The sequence below is a fragment of the Macaca mulatta genome, chromosome 15, assembly GCF_049350105.2.
Source record: "Macaca mulatta isolate MMU2019108-1 chromosome 15, T2T-MMU8v2.0, whole genome shotgun sequence".
NCBI classification, from domain to species: Eukaryota; Metazoa; Chordata; class Mammalia; order Primates; family Cercopithecidae; genus Macaca; species Macaca mulatta.
In genome coordinates, this window is record NC_133420.1 from 37,122,293 (window position 1) to 37,145,030 (window position 22,738).

At 40.0% G+C, this 22,738-nt stretch overlaps 1 protein-coding gene across 7 annotated transcripts in view; it reads left to right on the forward strand.

The window, feature by feature from the left end:
• Positions 1–22,738, forward strand: part of C5 (complement C5) — a 122,737-nt gene that overhangs the window by 1,083 nt on the left and 98,916 nt on the right. For 5 of the 7 annotated variants that reach the window (XR_013405625.1, XR_013405624.1, XR_013405623.1 and 2 more), the window contains exon 1: positions 22,069–22,422. The exons of 1 other annotated variant lie outside the window; for it this stretch is intronic. Coding sequence is in view for 3 of the 6 variants with exons in the window: in XM_028834901.2 (XP_028690734.2) it covers positions 22,358–22,422 (65 nt within the window). In the remaining 3 variants the exon portion in view is untranslated. Of the gene's footprint in view, positions 1–22,067; positions 22,423–22,738 lie in introns of those variants that run through there. One more of the 7 variants, XM_015116941.3, reaches the window with a different exon arrangement.

The following is a 22,738-nucleotide window of genomic DNA, read 5'->3' on the forward strand; positions in this document are numbered from 1 at the left end:
GTGGGGAAGAATTTGCTTGGCAAAGGAAACAACTTGTGCAAACCGCAGAAGCGGGAGAAAAGAGCTTGGCAGTGTGCTGGATGTTAAGTAATTCAGTGTAGCTGGAACAAAACATGAGTATGGAAACATGAAGTAGTTCAGTATGGCTCGTGCGAAAATCGGGTGGAGAAGCTAAATCTGGAAAAGCAACCTTATTATAAGCAGTATTAGGCACTTCATTTTTCCTTAAGGCAGAGATAGCTTCACCTCTATAGGAAATTCAGGAGACGTCCAAGAAGGAATAAACTGCAATAAACATGGGGATGCATACGTGTCTTTGATATACTGATTTCCTTTTCCTTTTACTTAAATGTGATTCCCACTGACATTTAAGTGAATGGTGCTGTCCTCTCCCCAACTAGTTATACAACACAGAAGGAAGCCCTTGGAGTTAAAACCCAGAATTTTTGAAAAGCTCCGTTTAAAATTAAAAGGAGATTACATTCATTTTTTTCTTTCTTTTTTTTCTTTTTTGAGACAGAGTCTGGCTCAGTCACCCAGACTGCGGTGGCAGAATCTCGGCTCAATGCGACCTCCACCTCCCGGGTTCAAGCGATTCGCCTGCCTCAGCCTCCCGAGTAGTTGGGATTACAGGCACACACCACCACGGCCAGCTAATTTTTGTATTTTATTACAGACGGGGTTTCACCATGTTGGTCAGGCTGGTCTCGATCTCCTGACCTCACGTGATCCGCCCGCCTCGGCCTCCCAAAGTGCTGGGATTACAGGGGTGAGCCACCGCGTCCTGCTGAGATGACATTCATTTTTAATCGAAGTTCAGGGGATATTTATTAGTTCGGAATGTGTACATTGCCGAGTTTCAGTTCTATTTGGCATATGTTTTGACACCCATCGTTTCTATTTCTTGTATCCAAGACTTAGATTTATTGCGTAACCTCATTGCTGTGTCCCTCAAAGTGTGTAATGGTATTCACGTGGGATCCATTATCAAGCCGTGGTGTGCTGGTGTAGTTCATTATCAATCATATTAGTATCAATTAGTAGCATCAGATATACACAAAAAGTCCAGAGGGTGGCGCAAAACACTTTTCTCTTGGGTAATCTTCCGATTCGCCGCGGATGGGCACTCTTCGGTCCCATGTTGTCGGGTTTTCCTCCTCATACAGACCTCTGCTGGTGTCTAGCATCGTCTCTAAAGAAGCTAGAGACTTCAAAGGAGAGACCTTTCTCCGATTAATTTGAATATTAACTGTCTCTCTTAGCATGCTAAAAGAACTTCCTTCTCTAAAGCAGAAGTGAGAATACAAAAGTAGTGCAGACAACTCTTGCATTCCACACTATTTTTTCTTATCTGATAATAGGAAGAATGTACTCTGAATTGCATTTACAATACAAATATTAGCCACGTCAGGGTGACCTAGCTTTTTTTTTTTTTTTTTTTTTTTGAGACGGAGTCTCGCTCTGTCGCCCAGGCTGGAGTGCAGTGGCCGGATCTCAGCTCACTGCAAGCTCCGCCTCCCGGGTTTACGCCATTCTCCTGCCTCAGCCTCCCCAGTAGCTGGGACTACAGGCGCCCGCCAACACACCCGGCTAGTTTTTTGTATTTTTAGTAGAGACGGGGTTTCACCGTGTCAGCCAGGATGGTCTCGATCTCCTGACCTCGTGATCCGCCCGTCTCGGCCTCCCAAGTTCTTTTTTCCCGAATGATAGCAAAGCTATTCTGTTTAAACTTCCCCCAGCTTTTTGCAACCCAGTTTAGTCATTTTGCGAATTTGTCTTAGAGAAGAATCAGACTAGTTTGTCAGGCAGGGATGGCAGCTTTCATTATTGCCATTTCTTTTTTTTTTTTTTTTTTTTTTTTTTTTTTTTTTTTTTTTGAGACGGAGTCTCGCTCTGTTGCCCAGGCTGGAGCAGTGGCGCGATCTCGGCTCACTGCAAGCTCCGCCTCCCGGGTTCACGCCATTCTCCTGCCTCAGCCTCCTGAATAGCTGGGACTACAGGCGCCCGCCACCGCGCCCGGCTAATTTTTTTTTGTATTTTTAGTAGAGACGAGGTTTCACCGTGGTTTCGATCTCCTGACCTTGTGATCCGCCCGCCTCGGCCTCCCAAAGTGCTGGGATTACAGGCGTGAGCCACCGCGCCCGGCCCATTATTGCCATTTCTTTCTGTGACTGGCCAGTGTGATTTTGTTGTTTTGTTTTTTGAGACAAGGTTTCACTCTGTCGCCCAGGTTTCAGTGCAGTGACACAATCATAACTCACTGTAGCCTTGACTCTCGGGCTCAAGCGATCCTCCTCCCTCAGCCTCCCAAATAGCTCAGACTATAGGTGTGCACCACCACACCTAGCTCATTTTTAAACTTTTTGTAAAGATGGGGTCTTGCTGTGTTTCCTAAGCTGGTCTTAAACTCCTGGGCTCAAGCAGTCCTCCCACCTCAACCTCCCAAAGTGCTGGAATTACAGGCATGAGCCAGCATGCCCAGCCTGATTTTTTTAAAATTTTTATTTATTTATTTTTGTTGGTGTTTTTTGTTTTTTGTTTTTGTTTTTGTTTTTTGAGACAGAGTCTCACTCTGTTGCCCAGGCTAGAGTGCAGTGGCACGATCATGGCTCACTGCAACCTCCACCTCCAGGGTTCAAACAATTTTTGTGCCTTAGCCTCCCTGGTAGGTGTGATTACAGGTGTGTGACACCACACCCAGCTTTTTTTTTTTTTTTTTTTTTTTTTGTATTTTTAGTAGAGACAGTGTTTCACTATGTTGGTCAGGCTGGTCTTGAACTACTGGCCTCAAGTGATCAGCCTGCCTTGGCCCCCCAAAGTGCTAGGATTATAGGTGTGAGCCACCATACCCAACCTTAATTTTTATTTGTAAATGACATATATTAACTGTACATATTTATGGGATACATAGTGATGTTTTAATACATATAAATGTATAGTGGTTGAAGTAATTAGCATATCCATCATCCCATTTATCATATATTTATGTTAGGAGCATTTCATACCCTCCTTCTAGCTATTGGAAGCTAGATATTATTGTTAAATATCGTCATCCTATAGTAGTATAGAACACTAGAACTTATTGCTCCCATCTAGCTATAATTTTGTATCCTTTAAGATATCTTTCTTTCCTTCCCTTCCCCCTGCTACCCTTCCTAACCTTTAGTATCCTCTGTTCTACTGTTTACTTCTATGAGGTCAACATTTTTTAGCTTAGACATATGACTGAGAACATGTAGCATTTAACTTACTGTTTCTGGCTTATTCATGTAATATACTGTCCTCCATTTCCATCCATGTTGCTGTGAATTATGGTATTTCATTCTTTTTTATGGCTAAATAGTATTCCATTGTGTGTGTGAATATAGATATGAATACGCACACACATATGTATACACATACAGAATATAGATATATCACTTTTTTTTTTTTTTTTTTTTTTGAGACAGAGTTTCGCTCTTGTTGCCCAGGCTGGAGTGCAATGGCATGATCTCAGCTCACCACAACCTCTGCCTCCTGGGTTCAAGCGATTTTCCTGCCTCGGCCTCCTGAATAGCTGGGACCACAGGTGCCCACCACCGTGCCAGGCTAATTTTGTATTTTTAGTAGAGACGGGGTTTCTCCATGTTGGTCAGGCTGGTCTTGAACTCCTGACCTCAGATGATCTGCCTGCCTTGACCTCCCAAAATGCTAGGGTTACAGGTGTGAGCCACTACATCTGGCCCACATTTTCTTTATCCATTCATCTGTTGGACACCTAGGTTGATTCCATGTCTTGGCCATTATGAATAGTGCTGCAATAAACATGGGGATGCAGATGTGTCTTTGATATACTGATTTCCTTTGGATAAACGCCCAGTAGCAGAATTGCTGGATCATATGGTAGTTCTATTTGTAGTTTTTTGAGGAACTTCCATACTGTTCTCCATTGTGGGTATATTAGTTTACATTCCACCAACAGTGTACGAATCCCTTTTTCTGGCCAGGCATGGTGGCTCACACCTGTAATCCCAGCACTTTGGGAGGCTGAGGTGGGAGGATCTCTTCAGCTCAGGAGTTCAATACTAGTCTGGGGAAGATAGTGAGACCTCATCTCTGCTAAAAATCAAAACCATTAGCTGGATGTGATGGCACTTGTCTATAGTCCCAGCTACTTGGGAGGCTGAGTGGAAGGATTGCTTGAGCCTGGGAGATTGAGGCTGCAGTGAGCTATCATCATGCCACTGCACTGCTGCCTGGGCAACAGAGAGAGAGAGAAAAAAAAAAAGAAGAGTTCCTTTTTCTCTACATCCTCTCCAGCATTTGTTTTTTGTTGTCTTGATAATAGCCATCCTAACTGGGGTGAGATTATACCTCATAGTGGTTTTGATTTGCAGATTTGCATTTCCCTGATGATTGATGATGGTGAGCATTTTTCATATATTTGTTGGTCATTTGTATGGCTTCTTTTTGAGAAGTGTCTATTCAGATTATTTGCCCATTTTTATAGGGTTTTGTTGTTGAGATGTTTGAGTTCCTTGTGTATTCCAGCTATTAAGTCCCTGCCATATGAATAGTTTGCAAATATTTTCTCCCTTTCTCTGGGTTGTTTCTTCACTCTGTTGATTGCTTCCTTTGTTGTGCAGAAGCTTTTTAGTTTGATATAATCCCATTATTTTATATAAACAAATCCTATTTGTTTATTTTTCCTTTTGTTGCCTGTGTTTTTGAGGTCTTACTCATAAAATCTTTTCCTAGACCAGTGTCCTGAACCATTTCCCCTATGTATTCTTCTAGTAGGTTTATAGTTTCTGTCTTACAGTTAGGTCTTTGATCCATTTTGATTTTATATATAAACTCACATATAAGGTTTTTATATAGGGGGACATGTGGGGATCTAGTTTCATTCTTCTATATATGGATATCCAGTTTTCCCAGGACCATTTGTTGAAGAGACTATTCTTTCCCCAGGGAGTGTTATTGGCATCTTTGTCAAGAAACCAGTTGTGGCTGGGCACAGTGGCTCATGCCTGTAATCCCAGTACTTTGGGAGGCCAAGGCAGGCTGATCACGAGGTCAGGAGATGGAGACCATCCTGGCTAACACTGTGAAACCCCGTCTCTACTAAAAATACAAAATATTAGCCAGGCGTGGTGGCGGGCACCTGTAGTCCCAGCTACTCAGGAGGCTGAGGCAGGAGAATGGCATGAACCCCAGAGGCAGAGCTTGCAGTGAGCCAAGATGGAGCACCTCTGCATTCCACCCTGGTGACAGAGTGAGACATCTAAAAAAAAAAAAGAAAAAGAAAAAGAAAAACCAGTTGGCTGTAGATCCATGGATTAATTTCTGAGTCCTCTATGCTGTTTCATTCATCTATCTATCTGTTTTTATAACAGTATCATGCTATTTTGGTTACTACAGCTTTGTAGTATATTTTGAAGACTGTTAGTGTGATGCCTCTAGCTTTGTTCTTTTTGTTCAGGATTGCTTTGGCCATTAGGGTTCCTTTGTGGTTCCATAAAAATTTGGAGTTTTTTTTTCCTATTTCTGTGAAGAATATCATTGGTATTTTGAAAGAGATCGCATTGAATCTGTAGATTGTTTTGGGTAGCGTGGTCATTTTAATAATATTGATTCTTCTGATCCATGAAAAGTGAGATGTCTTTCCTTTGTTTGTATCCTCTTCAATTTCTGTCGTCAGTGTTTTGTAGTTTTCCTTGTAGCAGTCTTTTACATCCAGGCTTAAAGTTATTCCTAGGTGTTTTTTTAATAGCTATTGTAAAGGAGATTGCCTTCTTGATTTCTTTTTAGCTCATTTGTTGTTTGTGTATAGAAACACTGATTTTTGTATGTTGGTTTTGTACTCTGCAACTTTACTGAATTCATTTACTAGTTTCTAATAGATTTTTTGTGGAATCTTTGGGGTTTTCTACATATAGAACTATGTCATCTGCAAATAGAAATAATTTTACCTCTTCCTTTCTGATTTTTGATGTCTTTTATTTCTTTTTCTTATCTAATTGCACTTGCTAGTTCTTCCAATCTATGTTGATTACAAGTAGTAAGTTTGGGATCCTTGCATTGTACCAGATCTTAGTGGAAAAGCTTTGAGGTTTTTCTCCACTGATGATAATGTGAGCTGCAGGTTTCTCATAAACGGCCTTTTTAATGTTGTATTAGTCCATTTTCACACTGCTATAAAGAACTACCTGAGACTGAGTAATTTATAAAGAAGAGAGGTTTAATTGAGTTTCACATGCCTGGGGAGGCCTCAGGAAACTTACAATTATGGCGGAAGGCAAACAGGAAGCAAGGCATGTCTTTTGAAGCAGCAGGAGGAGAGGGGAAGTGCCACACTATTAAACCATCAGCTCTCATGAGAACTTACTGACTATCGTAAGAATGACATGAGGGAAACTGCCCCCATGATGCAACCACCTCCCACCAGGTACCTTCCCTGACATGTGGGGATTACAGTTCGACATGAGATTTGGGTAGGGACACAGTGCCAAACCATATCGTATGTTTTATATGTGAGGAATTTTCTTTTTTTTCCTTTTTTTCCAGGCGGAGTCTCATTCTGTCACCAAGCTAGAATGCAGTGGCGCGATCTCGACTCACTGCAACCTCCACCTCCTCCTGGGTTCAAGCGATTCTCCTGCCTCAGCCTCCTGAGTAGCTGGGACTACGGGCGCGTGCCACCACACCCAGTTATTTATTTATTTATTTTTTTTTGTATTTTTAATAGAGATGGGATTTCACCATGTTCGCCAGGATCGTCTCAATCTCTTGACCTCGTGATCTGCCCACCTTGGCCCCCCAAAGTGCTGGGATTACAGGCATGAGCCACCGTGCCCTGCCCTTTTTTTTTTTCTTAAGATGGGGTTTTACTCTGTCACCCAGGTTGAAATGCAATGGTGCAATCATGGCTCACTGCAACCCTGACCTCCTGAGCTCAAGCAATTCTCCTGCCTCAACCTCCTGAGTAGCTGGGACTACAGGTATGTGCTACCATGCCTGGCTAATTTAAAAATATTTTTTTTTGAGATGGGGTCTTGCAGCATTGCCCAGACTGGTCTCAAATTTCTGGCCTCAAGTAATCCTTCCACCTCGGCCTCTCAAAGAATTGAGATTGCAGGCATGAGCCATCATGCCCAGCCAGGAATTTTTATTTTATGCCCAAACTGTTGAGACTGTTTATTTAAAAAGGATGTTGAACTTTGCCAAATGCTTTCTCTGTGTCAAATGAGATGATCATGTGGTTTTTGTTTTTTTTTCTTTTTTTTTGAGACAGAGTATTGTTCTGTCACCCAAGGCTGGAGTGCAGTGGCACAATGTGGGCTCATTGTAACCTCCGCCTCCCAGGTTTAAGTGATTCTCCTGCCTCAGCCTCCTGAGTAGTTGGGATTACAGGCACGCGCCACCACGCCCAGCTAATTTTTTTTGGATTTTTAGTAAAGATGGGATTTCACCACGTTGACCAGGCTGATCTCAAACTCCTGACCTCAGGTGATCCGCCCACCTCAGCCTCCCATAGTGCTGGGATTACAGGCATGAGCCACCACGACTGGCCCAACGTTATGTTCTTAAGTGCATGAAGGCTATGACTGTTGCTATGACTTTTTAGTAAATTATAATTATTCTCTACTAGCTTAAATTTTGTCAGTACTTGCCTGGAATATAGTTTTCTTTTTTTTTAATTTTCATTCTTTCTATATCATTTGGTAGTGGTGTATACCTTTTTTTTTTTTTTTTTTTTTTTTTTTTTTTTTGAGTCGGAGTCTCACTCTGTCGCCCAGGCTGGAATGCAGTGGCATGATCTCGGCTCACTGCAACCTCTGCCTTCTGGGTTCAAGCGATTTTTCTGCCTCAGCCTCCCGAGTAGCTGGGACTACAGGCGCACACCACCACTCCCGGCTAATTTTTGTATTTTAGTAGAGATGGGGTTTCACCATGTCAGCCAGGCTGGTCTCGAACTTCTGACCTCAGTTGATCCACCTGCCTTAGCCTCCCAAATCCTCAGCGGGGATTACAGGCATGAGCCACTGTGCCCAGACTATTTTATATTTTTTATTCCATATTTGTAGTTTGAATTAAATTTAACTCTATATGTTTAAGATTTAATTTAATTGACATTCAGTTTTAGAAGTTAAACTTAGAAGATCTGGTATTTTACCAATGCTTTTGAATTTAAATTTTAGTAATTTAATTGATAGAAATACAAAATTGAAGTTGATAAATTATTTGAGGAATTTATGAAAGAATACAAAAATTGCTAACATTTGAAAAATTATAAAATGACATTCAAAATATCTGATTCTATCACATATGGAAATCTGCAGCAATAATTGCATCACAGATGAAATACTGAAATCTTGGGCTCTAATAAGAACAATCAGGAAATGTATTTTTGTTAACAGTTTCAATCTGAAAGTTAAAAAAACACTCAAAGAAATAAACTAGGAAGCAACATAAGCTAGTTTATGGTTTTCTGGAGCTATAACAAGTATTGTTTAAAACTTACAACAACCCCGTTAGGTGGACAGAGTAGACAGTATCTCCTATTTTACAAACGAAAAAAGTGAAGTTCACTTAAGTTTGAAAAACATAAAATCTCAAATACATATAATCATACTCGACTATATATTACAGAGAAAAGAATTGGAAATGAGAAATAGAGTAGGAAAAGGAAAAAAGTAGAATAATTTTTAAAAACAAAAAAATAAAGGAAAAGACCAACAAGAACAAAGTAAATAAATAAAATTTAAAAGAACAGAAAAAGAAGAGATGGGGGCCATAGGTCAATGCTGGTGAGATTCATGAGAAGCAGTGATATAATTCTTCTTACAAAGAAATAGCTCAAGATTCATTATTGGGATAATATCTCCCAATTTTCCCCAGAATAACCACTAGTTTTAAAAGTTAACTAGATTTTGGAAGGCATTTTTGCATCCTTCTCTTTTTATAATTTTCACTGGAATAAATCACTAACTTTTTATCCTGTTAAATGGGGACCATCATATCTTATTTCATAGGGTTAAAGGGTTACCTTCATGGAAAAGCATTCCAGTCCTATGGCCTTTCTGAATATTGCTGCAAACAATTTTTCAAAAACATTTTGCACATTGCCACTAGAGCATAAAAATAGAAGCATTTCTAAATTAATGTTCAAATCCAACCTACAGGTCAAATTTTCCAGGTTGCTCTATTCTATTATTTAATTTTAATTTTTTTTAATTCCAGTTTTAACAAAAAACTTTTGTAATTACAAGACAAGCAAAGATGCAGGAAAGTGTAGCCCATACAAAGGAAAAGATACAATAAAAACGACCTGAGGAAGTCTTGATCTCCTAGATATGGACTTTATGTAAGACATTTTCAGTATGATCAAATAACTAAAAGAAACCACATCCAAAGAACTAAAGAGAAGTGTAAGAGTTACGTCTTACCATGTAAAGAATAAGACAAAAATTATAAATAAGAATCAAATAGAAATTCTGTATTTGAAAACTACAATAACTGAAATAAAAAATTCAATAGGGACACTCAACAGCAGATTTGAGCAGGGAGAAAAAAGAATCAATGAACTTGAAGATAGATCAATTGAGATTATCCAGTCTGAGGAGCAGAAAGAAAAAAGGTTTAGGAAAAATGAACAGACCTGTAGACCATCTGGTACACCATCGAAAACACAAACATATACATAAAGAGAGACCTCTGGTATACCATAGAGCATACCAACATATGCGTAAAGAGAGTTCCAGAAGGAGAGGGGAGAGAGAGAAAAGGACAGAAAAAAATATTTGAAGAACTAATGGTCAAAACTTTCAAATGTGATGAGAGACATTAAACCACACACTCAAGAAAACTCAATGAACTCCAAGTACGATAAACTCAAAGAGAGCCACACCTGACTACATCATAATAAAACTGTCAAGTGTCAAAGATGAAGAGATAATCTTGAAAATAACAAGAAAAAAGCAACACATAATAGTACAAAGGATCCTCAGTAAAATTAACAGCTGATTTCTCATCAGAAAGCACAGAGGCTACTAAGTAGAAAGATGATATATTCAAAGTGCTGAAAGAGAAAGACTGTCAACCAAAAGTTCTATAAATACTTTGGTGATTAAGATGCAACATAAGAATTTCGACAGGACACAAACATTCAGACCATAGCACTAATGATCACGGAAGCCAAGGGAAGCAGCTTGATGTTATCCAGTTGTCTTAAAATTTTCTTATCTTCTTGACATTCTTTGATTACTCTGCCAATGCCTTGCCTTGTGTTATGAGAAGAGATTCCATGTGAAGTGTTAAGAGATTTGTCTTTGGAGTCAGATATGAATTTACTCCTGGCTTAGCTACTCCAAGGCTGGCTTCATGAGCATGCAACCTATGCAGTCACCCCAAACCCCACATGCAGAAGGGCCCCACACTTGGTTTAATGCTCTGTTGTTGTTGTCCCGCATTTATTAATAATTTTATCTTTGAGCTTGTTTTTTATAAATGAGGTCTGACAGCACGATATGTATGTCCACAATTCCTTGCCACCTCATTTACACAGAGCATTCACAATACCCTGTGAACACAGAATTCTAGTGGGCTCACAAGGTGCAGAAGTTTAGTGGGAATCAAAGTGAGTACAAAGTATTAAGAAAAGTATGTCTGTGGCTGAGCAAGCCGGGGCACTGACAGCCTGAAGAGACCACATTCTCCGTTGGAATAGTAACTTGTTTTGAGTGCAGAAAGACGGTGAAGGCATGCTTTAAAAAAAAAGAAAAAAGAAAAAAAAGAAAAACAACAACAAAAAAACAAGGAGCCTTATTATATCTTTTTTTTCTTACTCATGGTATTTCCTTGTATTAGGGAACTGTTATACTTACCTTGAATATGATCACATAGAAAGAAAGGGAAAGATAGGATAATTCACAGTTCCTTTTTCTTTCAGGCTTTCCTTGTCCTCAGAAAGCAAAGGTGGAGAGTGTTGGTAGAACACACACATATTGAAAAGTAAAATAAAAACAGTTGAGCTAGTTTGTGCATAATTTCCACTGTTCTGGGAAGAATGGAATATATATACATGTATGAGCTATGACATACAAATTGTATAATTTTGGCAATACCACATGCAAGTGAAATGCTCTTATATTTGCAACTTAAACTGGCTATGTACAATATGAAGATGAATGATAAAAGTCATGCCAATAATCAACATTACTAATTTGCCTTTATTTACAATGGTGCTAAATAGCAAATCTTAAAAAGCACCATGACAAGTTGAGGGAGAGACTACAGATGAAAGGAAAAGGCTTTTTTTTTTTTTTTTTTTTTTTTTTGAGACAGTCTTGCTCTGTAGCCTGGGCTGGAATGCAGTGGTGTGATCTTGGCTCACTGCAGCCTCCACCTCCTAGGTTCAAGCGATTCTTATGCCTCAGCCTCCCGAGTAGCTCAGGTTACAGGAACATGCCACCATGCCTGGTTAGTTTTTGTATTTTTTGTAGAGATGGGGTTTCCCCATGGTGGCCAAGCTAGAGGAAAAGGCTTTATGTTTATATTTTAATACCTTAACAGCATTTTTCCTGCTTTTTTGAATAAGAGATGCCACATTTTTATCTTGCACAAGGCCATTCAAATTATGTAAGTGGCCAGAGCTACTTTTTTGTGTGTGATGCTGGGCTTTTTTTTTTTTTTTTTTTTTTTGAGACAGAGTCTTGCTCTGTCACCCAGGCTGGAGTGCAGTGGTGTGATCTCCGCTCACTGCAACCTCCATGTCCTGGACTCAAGTGATTCTCCTGCTTCAGCCTCCTGAGTAGCTGAGATTACAGGCACCCGCCACCACACCCAGCAAATTTTTGTATTTTTAATAGAGACAGTGTTTCACCATGTTGGTCAGGCTGGTCTCGAACTCCTGACCTCAGGTGATCTGCCTGCCTCGGCCTCTCAAAGTGCTGGGATTACAGGTGTGAGCCACTGTGCCCAGCCTGATTGTGGGATTTTTAAATGAAGCAATACAGACATTCTGATTATCAGATTCTTTGTAAAATGAGTATAATGCTGAATCATTCCAGTCAACATCAAGTGACTGCTGCTGGGCAATTATTTTATTAATTTATGATTTCATATTTTCTATATAACTTTTATGAAGATATCCAGAAAGCATTCTAGGGGTCTCAGGATAAATAGGGGGAAATAAAATTACATAGAGTAGGCTGGGTGGGGCAGGGAGGAATAGACTAAGTGTTTGAAAGGTTTGGCAGTTATTTTGGAAGGAAAAAAACCCATTCAAAGATTTTGTCATATCTGTTTTTTTTTTCTGGTAAAAAACAGAGACTTTAGCATGTCTTCTTTTTAAAAAAAAATTGAAGCAGAAAGAAAAGAGTTGGAAAAGCAAGAAAGCGTAATCCTAGAAAGAGTAATCATCATAAGAACTCCATACATGTTTATGTGATTTTTCAGTGCTAAGATCTCATTTCAGCATTCTTAAGAGGAAGGCAAAGCATCTGTTATCTCAAGGAAGCAAAGAAGCTGGTTCTCAGAAGAGATATTAATATAAGATGAGAAGCCAGAGTTTACCATGAGAAGCTGTCACACCTAAGCACTGACTTAATCAGCACTAATTGTTCCAGCTTTCTTTGGGAAGCATTTACCAGCTGCTGCTCTTCAGGAACTTAAAGTACACTTGCAAATTATTAAGTATTGATGACGGAGGAGCAAGGGCCTATTAGTGGTGGTAGTGAATGTAAGGAGCTTTCATCAAAGTTATACTTTTAGGAAAACAGCTAATCTAGTGTAAAATTAACTATTGCTATGTAATAAATTCCCCCGAAACTTAATGACTTAAGATAACAACACACATTAATTATCTGCCCAGTTCCAATGGGCAGGAATTCAGGAACGGCTTAGCTAGGTAATTCTGGGTTAGGTTCTCTTATGAGGTTGCAGTCAAGATGTCAGCTGGGCTGCAGCCACCTAAAGGCATGACTGGGGCTGGAGGATTCACTTCACGTGGCTCTGGGCAGGAGGCCGCAGTTCCTTTCCACATGGGCCTCTCCATAGGCTTCCTGAGTGTGCTCACTACATGGGGGCTTCCCCTAGAACAGGCAGTTCAAGAGCGAAAAAGGCAGAAACAGCAATGTCTTGTATGACCTGACCTCAGAAGTCACACATCTTCACTTTTGCTGTATTCTATTGGTCAGATGAATCAGTGTGATACAGTGTGGGAAGGGAATATCAGGGAGGTAAGGACCACTGGGAGCCATCTTGGAGTCTGGCTACCACATCTAGCCACTGGATGAGTAACAGTTATAAGAATTAGATGAAGGAACTTATGTTGAACAAAAAACAACATTGTCTGAAAAAGTGTGGGTCAGTGGAGCCAAAGAAGGTGGTTAATGAGCTGAGCTTGATTCATTAGGTCTAGGGTATAGAAAGAACAGATTCAGATGAGGTTACAAAAACTGTGAGAGATAAAGGGAGAGTGAGCATCTCCTCCTTGTATGTTGTTTCCTTTTGACTCCTCTAAAGAAAATATGCTTAACTGAATTCCATTATTAACACTGGATTTTCTCTTGGCCTTATTATTTTCTACTTCCTCCCTACTTCCTTTTCTGAAATCCTATCCTATTCCATTATTATTTAGGATGTGAAGTGGCCTTTTGGGACATGCTATTCCAACCCACTGCTTTGGTGACTTTCAAGCATAGTTTAAGCAATGACTTTCTTCTCTATTTTTCCCAGTTACCATTCAATCTTCAAATACACGTTTACCCACAGTGGATTTGAACCACTGTATTTCCCAGAATGTGGCTTATCCAGTTATTCTCTGACTCTTTCCACCTCTGACCTTTTCAGTTTGTCTTCCCAATCTGCCATCTGCCTGGTGGTCATTTCAGACAGTCTTGCTCCAGCCCTATAGAGGAAAGGAGAACCAGACATAGCCAGACTAGGTATTCAATTATGTCACATTTATTCCCACCTTGTGCATTTGAACCTTGGCCTAGAATACACAATAGTATATAATAAGAATCAAAATGTGTGGAGTGGGATATAAATTATTTAAGAGTTTATAAAATAAAGAATTAGTTACAGATAAAAAAGGCTGGGCACAGTGGCTCACGCCTGTTAATCCCAGCACTTTGGGAAGCCGAGGTGGGTAGATCACTTGAGGTCCGGAACTGGAGGCCAGCCTGGCCAATATGGTGAAACCCCATCTCTACTAAAAATACAAAAATTAGCCAGGCGTGGTGGTTCACCCCTGTAGTCCCAGCTACCTGGGAGGCTGAGGCATGAGAATCACTTGAACCCAGGAGGCAGAGGTTGCAGTGAACTGAGATTGCGCCACTGCACTCCAACCTGTGCAACAGAGCGAGCCTCCATCTTAAAAAAAAAAATTATATATATATATATATATATATATATATATATATATATATATATATATATCTGGAGAAGGTGTCAAAGAGAAGGTAAGATTTCAGCATGGTTTGGTATCTTTCCTGTCTTTTTTCTATGGATCCCAAACAATCAAATCACCATTTCTGCAACTTACTAGATGTGTTCCCTGAAGCACTACATTTTTCTGAGCCTCAGTTTACTCATTGGTAACCTGAGGGTAATAACACCCTTCCACGTGGTTGTCAAGATGAGAGATAATTTAGCAAGTTAATTATCACAATAACTGATAAATGTTGGAAACTAATAATGGGTAGCTATTGTGTTGTCACCATTTGGATAAGCTCCTTAAAGACTCAGAATATGTCCTGTATGTCTGAGTCTCATAAAATCTCATTTAAATGCAGTGGAGTTTACAGATCTTATTGAGATGTGATTAACATTTATGGCATTTCCTCTTAATTGCTAGACTGATTACTGAGAAGCGAGAAGAATGCTTCAAACAACATCCAGTTTAAAGTCTGAGGGAGAAGGATATTTTGGAGCAAAGACCTTTTACAGCTTATGAGATAAGAAGTAGGTTACACAGAATCTACTAAAGGCAGCCAATGCCACAACAAGAGACAAAACTGTTTACAGTGCCTTCTCAAAAGGATTCTAGTCCATTTACACTCATTTACTTGTTGTTATTAATCAGTAAGGACTTAGTACTGACATTTTGTTATTCGTTTTCTGCTTGTTTTGTTGGTCCTCTCTTCCTTTCTTCCTTCCTTCCTATCTTCCTTTGTATAAAAGTGATTTTCTGTAGTAGTATGTTTTAATTCCTTGCTTTTTATTTTTTGTGCAGCAATTACAGGTTTTTGGTTTGTAGTTATCATGAGGCTTGCAAATAACGTCTTATAAACAATTATTTTAGACTTATAATAACAACTATTATCACGAAGAAAAGTTTTTAAAAACAAGCAGAGAAAGCCAAACAAACCTCTACACTTCATCTTTCCTGCATTTTGACTTTTTGTTGTATCTATTTATATCTTTTTACATGGTCTGTCTCTTAAAAAATAATTGTGGTTACTATTTTTGATCAGTTTATCATTTAGTCATTCTATTAAGTATATAAGTGGTTTACATACTGCAATTACAGTGTTGCAGTATTCTGTATTTCTCTGTGTAATTACTTTTACCAGCAAGTTTTATACTTTTAGATTATTTCTTCTTGCTCATTAATAGCCTTTTCTTTCAGATTGAAAAACTTCCTTTAGCATTTCCTATAAGATAGGTCTAATGTTGATAATATTCCTCAGCTTTTGTTTGTCTAAGTGTTTCTCCATGTCTGAAAAATAATTGTGCTGGGTATAATATTCTAGGTCGGATGTTTTCTTTTCCTCAGCACTTTGACTAGGTCATCCCACTTTATCCTGGCCTGTAAAGTTTCTGCTAAGAAATCTGTTGCCAGATGTATTAGAGCTCCTTTATGTTGTTTGTTTCTTTTCTCTTGCTGCTTTTAAGATCCTTTCTTTATCCTTGATCATTGAGAGTTCGTTTATTATATGTCTTGAAGTAGTCTTATTTGGGTTGAATCTGCTTGGCATTCTTTGATTTTCTTGTACCTAGATTTTCATATCTTTCTCTGGGTTTGGAATGTTGTCTGTTATAATTTCCTTGAATAAACATTCTACCCCAATTTCTCTCTCTCTCTCTCTCTCTCTCTCTCCTTCCCCGTCCCTCCCCCCATCCCCTTTAAGGCTAGTAACTCTTAGATTTGCTCTTTTGAGATTATTTTCTAGATCTTGTAGGCATGCTTCATTCTTTTATCTTTTTAGTGTTTTCCTTTTTCTCTTCTATGTATTTTCATATAGCCTGTCTTCAAGCTCACAAATTCTTTCTTTTGCTTGATCAAGTCTGCTATTGAGAGACTCCAATGCATTTTTCAGTTTATCAATTGAATTTTCTATCTCCAGGATTTTTTTTTTAATTTTCATATTTTATTGATAAAATAATATGTAGTCACAAATATTGGGGGAAGAAATGTAGCCATACACTTCTTTGTCTTAGTAATCTATATTTTAGCCAGCTCCGGAATTTCCATTTGATTTAAAAAATTTCAATCTCTTTGTTAAATTTCTCTGATAGAATTCTGAATTTCTTCACTGTTACCTTGGAGTTCATTGAAGTTCATCAAGGCAGCTATTTTGAATTCCCTGTCTGATTAGTCATATATCTTCATCACTCCAGGATCGGTCAATGGTGCCTTATTCAGTCCATTCAGTGAGGCCATGTTTTCCTGGATGTTCTTGATGGTTGTGGATATTCACCCATGTCTGCGCATTGAAGAGTTAGGTATTCATTCCCTTCTTTATAGTCCAGGCTTGTTTGTCCCTGTCCTTGAGAAGGCTTTCCAAGAATTCAAAGGGGATTGAGTTTTGTGGCCTAAGCCTGTGGCACTTGGGAGTGTCCTAAGCTTAGGAACCCTGTAACTCTTACAGACTCTTAGATACGCAGCCTTGGTGTATCTAAGACTTGGGAAGATAGGGGAGAATTCCCTGGGTTATCAGGCAAAGTCTTTTGCTCTCTTCCCTCTCTTTCCCAAATCAGAAGGCATCTCTCTCCAGGCTTGGTTAACTGGAGCTTGGGGAGGAGTGATGCAGACACTCTACTGGCCACAGCTAGCATCACACTGGGTTATACCTGAAGCCCACAGCCTTCCAGACTAGCTCAGTACTGGGGCTCACTAAGGCCTGCAGCCACTACTGCCTGGTTATACCTGCTGCTAATGTTTATTCAAGGCCCAAGGCCACATTAGTCAGCAGATGGTGAATCCTGCCAGGACCAAGTCCATACAAACAGGGCAGTGGATTCCCTTCTGACCCAGGGTGGGCCTAGAAACACTATACAGGAGCAAAGCCTGAAATCAGGGGTTTCGGGAATCTGCTTGGTGTTTTATCTTATTGTGGCTAAGCTGATATCCAAGTTGCAAGACAAAGTCCTCTGCGCTCTTCTCTCTTCTTTCCCCAGGCAGAATGAATCTCCCCAAGCATCAGTACCTGGAGTTTGGGGAGGAGTGACATATGTACTCCTGTGGCTGCCACAGCTAGTGTCAAACTGTGTTGCACCCTAAGTCCACTGCCTCCCAGACCAGGACAGCATTAGACCTTGCCCAAGGACTTGCTAACAGAGGGAAAAAAATCTGTAAAATATTTTGGAGTGGCATATTTTGAGCCAATATGAGTAATCATGGTCTTGGGAACAGTCTTAAGAGGTTCTGAGAAAGTGTGCCTGAAGCAGGTTGGTTATAGTTTGGTTTTATACATTTCCAGGAGACAAGAGTTACAGGCAAAGATATAAATTGATACATGCAAAGTATATATTGATTCAGCCCAAAAAAAAGGACATCTCCAAGTAGGGACTTAGTAATTATAGGTGGGTCTTAAGGATTCTTTAGTTGGCAATTGGTTGAGAGGGTTAAGCTATTATCTAAAGGCTTAAAGTCAATAGAAAGTAATGCTTGAGTTAAAGGAGGTTGTGGGGTCCAAGGCTCTTGTTATGTAGATCATAGGTAGCAGCCCTCAGAGAGAATCAATGGCAAATATCTGTCTCTTTGCAGACCTTTGAGATGTCAGACTGTCAGTTCAACTCTGCTAGATCTGGGAAAAGCCTAGAAAGGGAAGGCCTGGCTGCATTCATGGAGATTCTCTACAGATGCAAATCTCCCCCACAAAAGATAGCTTTGCAGGGCCATTTCAAAATATGTCAAAGAAATATATTTTGAGATAAAATATTTTTATTCCCTACAAGGTCTGCTATCTGTCATGTCTTGCTATATCAGAGTCAGTTGAAAAGTAAGCCATATTACACCAGGTTTATTTTTATTTATTTATTTATTTATTTTTTGAGACAGAGTTTTGCTCTTTGCCCAGGCTGGAGTGCAATGGCACGATCTTGGCTCACTGCAACCTCTGCCTCTCAGGTTCAAGCAATTCTCCTGCCTCAGCCTCCCGAGTAGCTGGGATTACAGGCACCCGCCACCACACCCAGCTAATTTTTGTATTTTTAATAGAGACGAGGTTTCACCATATTGGCCAGTCTGGTCTTGAACTCCTGACCTCAGGTAATCTACCTGCCTCAGCCTCCCAAAGTGCTGGGATTATAGGAGTGAGCCACCATGCCCAGCATATACCAGGTTAACTTTTAAAACCCATTTAACAATATTTTATGATTTGTAGGGTGTGATTCCTTGCGTGAATGGCCTGAGATCTTGTTTATAATTTGGTATCTTATTGCCACAGAGTCTGTTTTGTCCTACGATCTTTTAACTTGAATGCAGGTAAGTTGTGCCTAAACTCCAAAGGGAGGGGATATAACAAGGCATGTCTAACCTCCCTTTGCCATCACAGCCAGGAATTCAATTTTTAAGATTTTTCTGGGGTCTCTTTGGCCAAGTGGGTGTTCATTCAGTCAGTAGGGGTAAGTTGGGAGTGCTTAGCATTTTATGTTTAGTCTACATACTTTAGTCCTTGTGTCCTGACTGCCACTCAAATAGATTCAGGACCTCAGACCACTTTAGTTAGCCAGTGGTGAAGATAGCCATGACCTGGGTTTCTCCCTCTGGAGCAGAGAATTCTCCTCTGTCCCAAGGCCTGCCTAAATGCGCTGTCGGAATTCTGGGTGCCTGCAGAATTCTATCCTGTGTTATGTTCCAGCACTGACTTCTGATACAAAGTCCCACACTCACTTTGCTCTCCCTCCTTCAAGCACACAGACCCACACTCACTTTGCTCTCCCTCCTCCAAGCACACAGATTCTCTTTCCTGCTGTGCAGCCTGTGGTTGGAGGAGGGGTGGTGTAGGCAATGCAGGGAGATCTTCCCTCGCCCCCCTACCCCCACCCGGTCTTCAATGCCTCTTTCCTTATCATTAAGGTAAAAAAAAAAAAGGCACTGTGATCACTCACCTGATTTTATGGCTCTTATGAAGGTGCTGTCTTGCATGGATAGTTGTTCTACTTGGTGTTCCTGTGTGGAGAACTATCTCTGGGGGGTTCTCTGGGCCCTCTCTCCAATCAGTCTTTAAACTGCTGGCACCGAAGCCTCCAGTGCCTTCCTCCTCTATATCCCATGGAGAGTTACTGAAGTAGTTCTTTTTGGATTTCAGTTGGCCTTTTATTAGAGCCTTTCTCCTAGAGGATTAAAACATGAGACTGCGGGCTTGAGCCAAAAAGCAGTCAGAGGGACAAATATTGGGTTTTACTTAGAATAACCCACCTGCCACCATGCCTGGCTAATTTTTGTATTTTTAGTAGAGACGGGGTTTCACCATGTTGGCCAGGCTGGTCTTGAACTCCTGACTTCAGGTGATCCACCCACCTTGGCCTCCCAAAGTGCTGGGATTACAGATGTGAGCCAGTGTGCCCAGCCTCAAAAGTTCATCTGTGAGCCACGTTTAGAAGGTAGATAAAAAAATTTGACTAAACACAGTTGAGAATCTATAAATTGTTTAAACTTCAGGTCTGTTGAGAACCTTTGAGATCCATTATTTTCGGAATGTTTTCTACCAGAGAAACAGGACAATGACTTGCAAATATTGGTTTTCAGTATTTACTCTATAGCTCAAGCAAACAAACTTTTTTGCACTTAAAATACAAATATTACCTACCTTGATTTGAGTGTTCTTGTTCTCTCTTAAATTTCATTTCCCAAAAATGATGGCAAAAGTACTGTTTGTTTTAACTTGACCCATCTTTTGCAACCCAGCTTAATCATTTCACAGACTCCCTTTTGAAATAAATGGGCTAGATGATCAGACAATAGTGGCAAATATTTGTCATTTCAATGACATATGCAACAGATACCTTTAGTGAAATTGGTATATCAAATTTCCCTTTGTGCTCCTTTTTTCCCTGGTGAATTCAGCATTAAAGTGTAAATATTTTTAGTGTATTATTTATTAATTCAAGCAAAGAATGCCAATGTGACCATACATATCTCATTTATATATCGTAAATATCTCATTATAGAAATATGTTTAGATACATTTGTTTTATTATTTTAAAGAAGAGCACATATTATATATTAAGGTAAAAATAGTACTAAAAAAAAGAAGGTAGGCCAGGCGCAGTGGCTCATGCCTGTAATCCCAGCACTTTGGGAGGCCGAGGTGGGCGGATCACAAGGTCAGGAGATCGAGACCATCCTGGCTAACACAGTGAAACCCCGTCTCTACTAAAAAAAAAAACACACAAAAAGTTAGCTGGGCGAGGTGGCAGGCGCCTGTGGTCCCAGCTACTCAGGAGGCTGAGGCAGGAGAATGATGTGAACCCAGGAGGCGGAGCTTGCAGTGAGCCGAGGTCGCGCCACTGCACTCCAGCTTGGGCGACAGAGCGAGACTCCATCTCAAAACAAAACACAGGCCGGGCGCGGTGGCTCAAGCCTGTAATCCCAGCACTTTGGGAGGCCGAGACGGGCGGATCACGAGGTCAGGAGATCGAGACTAGCCTGGCTAACACGGTAAAACCCCGTCTCTACTAAAAAAATACAAAAAAAACTAGCCGGGCGAGGTGGCGGGCGCCTGTAGTCCCAGCTACTCGGGAGGCTGAGGCAGGAGAATGGCGTGAACCTGGGAGGCGGAGCTTGCAGTGAGCTGAGATCCGGCCACTGCACTCCAGCCTGGGCGACAGAGCGAGACTCTGTCTCAAAACAAACAAACAAACAAACAAAAAAACAAAAACAAAAAACAGAAAAGCAAAAAGAAAAGAGAGTAAATTTAAAAATTCTAATGAAAATAAAACATCATAAAAATTAACTTAATTAAAAATCAGCCAGGCATGGTGGCTCACGCCTATAATCCCAGCACTTTGGGAGGCCAAGGCAGGTGGATCACCTGAGGTGGGGAGTTCAAGACCAGCCTGGCCAACATGGTGAAACCCTGCCTCTACTAAAAATACAAAAAAATTAGCTGGACGTGGTGGGACATGTCTATAGTCCCAGCTACTTGGGAGACTGAGGAAGGAGAATCCCTTGAACCTGGGAGGCGGAGGTTGCCCTGAGTCAAGATAGTGCCACTGGACTCCAGCCTGGGTGACAGAAAGAGACTCTGTCTCAAAAAAAAAAAAAAAAAGTATAAAGATAAAATTTTAGTATATTGTGAATTAGTTATCAGACTCAATTTTTATAGGAAGCTTTGTTTTTCTGGAGTTCTTATATTAAAATTATTAAAATCCTTACTGAAAAGAATAGCGTATTTTCTTTAAAAGAAAGATATTCTATATCTGAATAAAGGCAAACTTTGAATGAGTGGTGTATGACTTAATAAATATTGGCTATCGATTCTCCAATACTTAGAGAATGACGACAGCATCCTCAGCATGGCATTTTCGTTGCCAGTCACAATCTTTCCTCCACCTAATGTTCTCTAGACTGAGACAGACCAAGGAACAATTCCCTAGACCTCCTTTGCAGAGCTAAGTTATGCTCAGACCATGTGCAGCACCAAGGACACTGCCATTCAGGTCTCCAAAAAAGGTCATCTTGTGAGCCCTGTCTAAACCAGGCCTTTTCTAAAATCATTTCCATTTGAAACTGAGTCCAAGTGTGTCTCCATCAGTATTAGAGTGGACCTGCCAGATGTGTGCTTGCAGATGATGCAACATCAAAGCAAATGCCCTGGGCAAGAGAAGAAAGGCCAAAGCAATGGGCTTACTGGTTTGTAGCTTTGAGCCACTCTACATAGTGCCAAATTCCCATTTTAGAGTCCCTTTATTTGTATTAATAAAAATAAATTCCCTGGGTGTAAGCTCCTATAAAATACTCCCTATGTGTATTCCTGGGCATGAAAGGGTGTTTTAGTTCCAATTCTAGTTTTCCTGCTTAGAGGTTCACCTTTCTGACATTAATAATTAACCAGATTATCTGAATTGTTCAAGTTCAGTTTATTTAAAAGGAGAATATCCTCAAAAGGGTTATATCCATGATTTCCTGCTACCTCCAACCATGGGCCTTTTGGGAATACTTTGTTTTTTAATCTTCCTGGGAAAAACTTGGGGACAGGAGCAAACGTAAGTAAAACAAGCTATCTTCATTTTTCAATGCATCTTAGTTATGATGAATGAAGAGTTAAATTTAACAGATTGTGTTAATTTGAAAATAATTTGCTACTTCTGAGAACACCAAGTGAATAGTATCATCTCTGAATGAGAAAGTCATGGAAGCATTTTGATTTAATGAGTAGCCAACAACGTAACAGCTTTTATGAAATTGTTATTTATTGAAATTTATGTAATTATTCAAATTCCTCTTCAAAAAAGCACAAAACAAACTCGAGATAATAAACTTTCTTGACATTTTTTGCTTATTTTAACTTGGTGTTTAGTT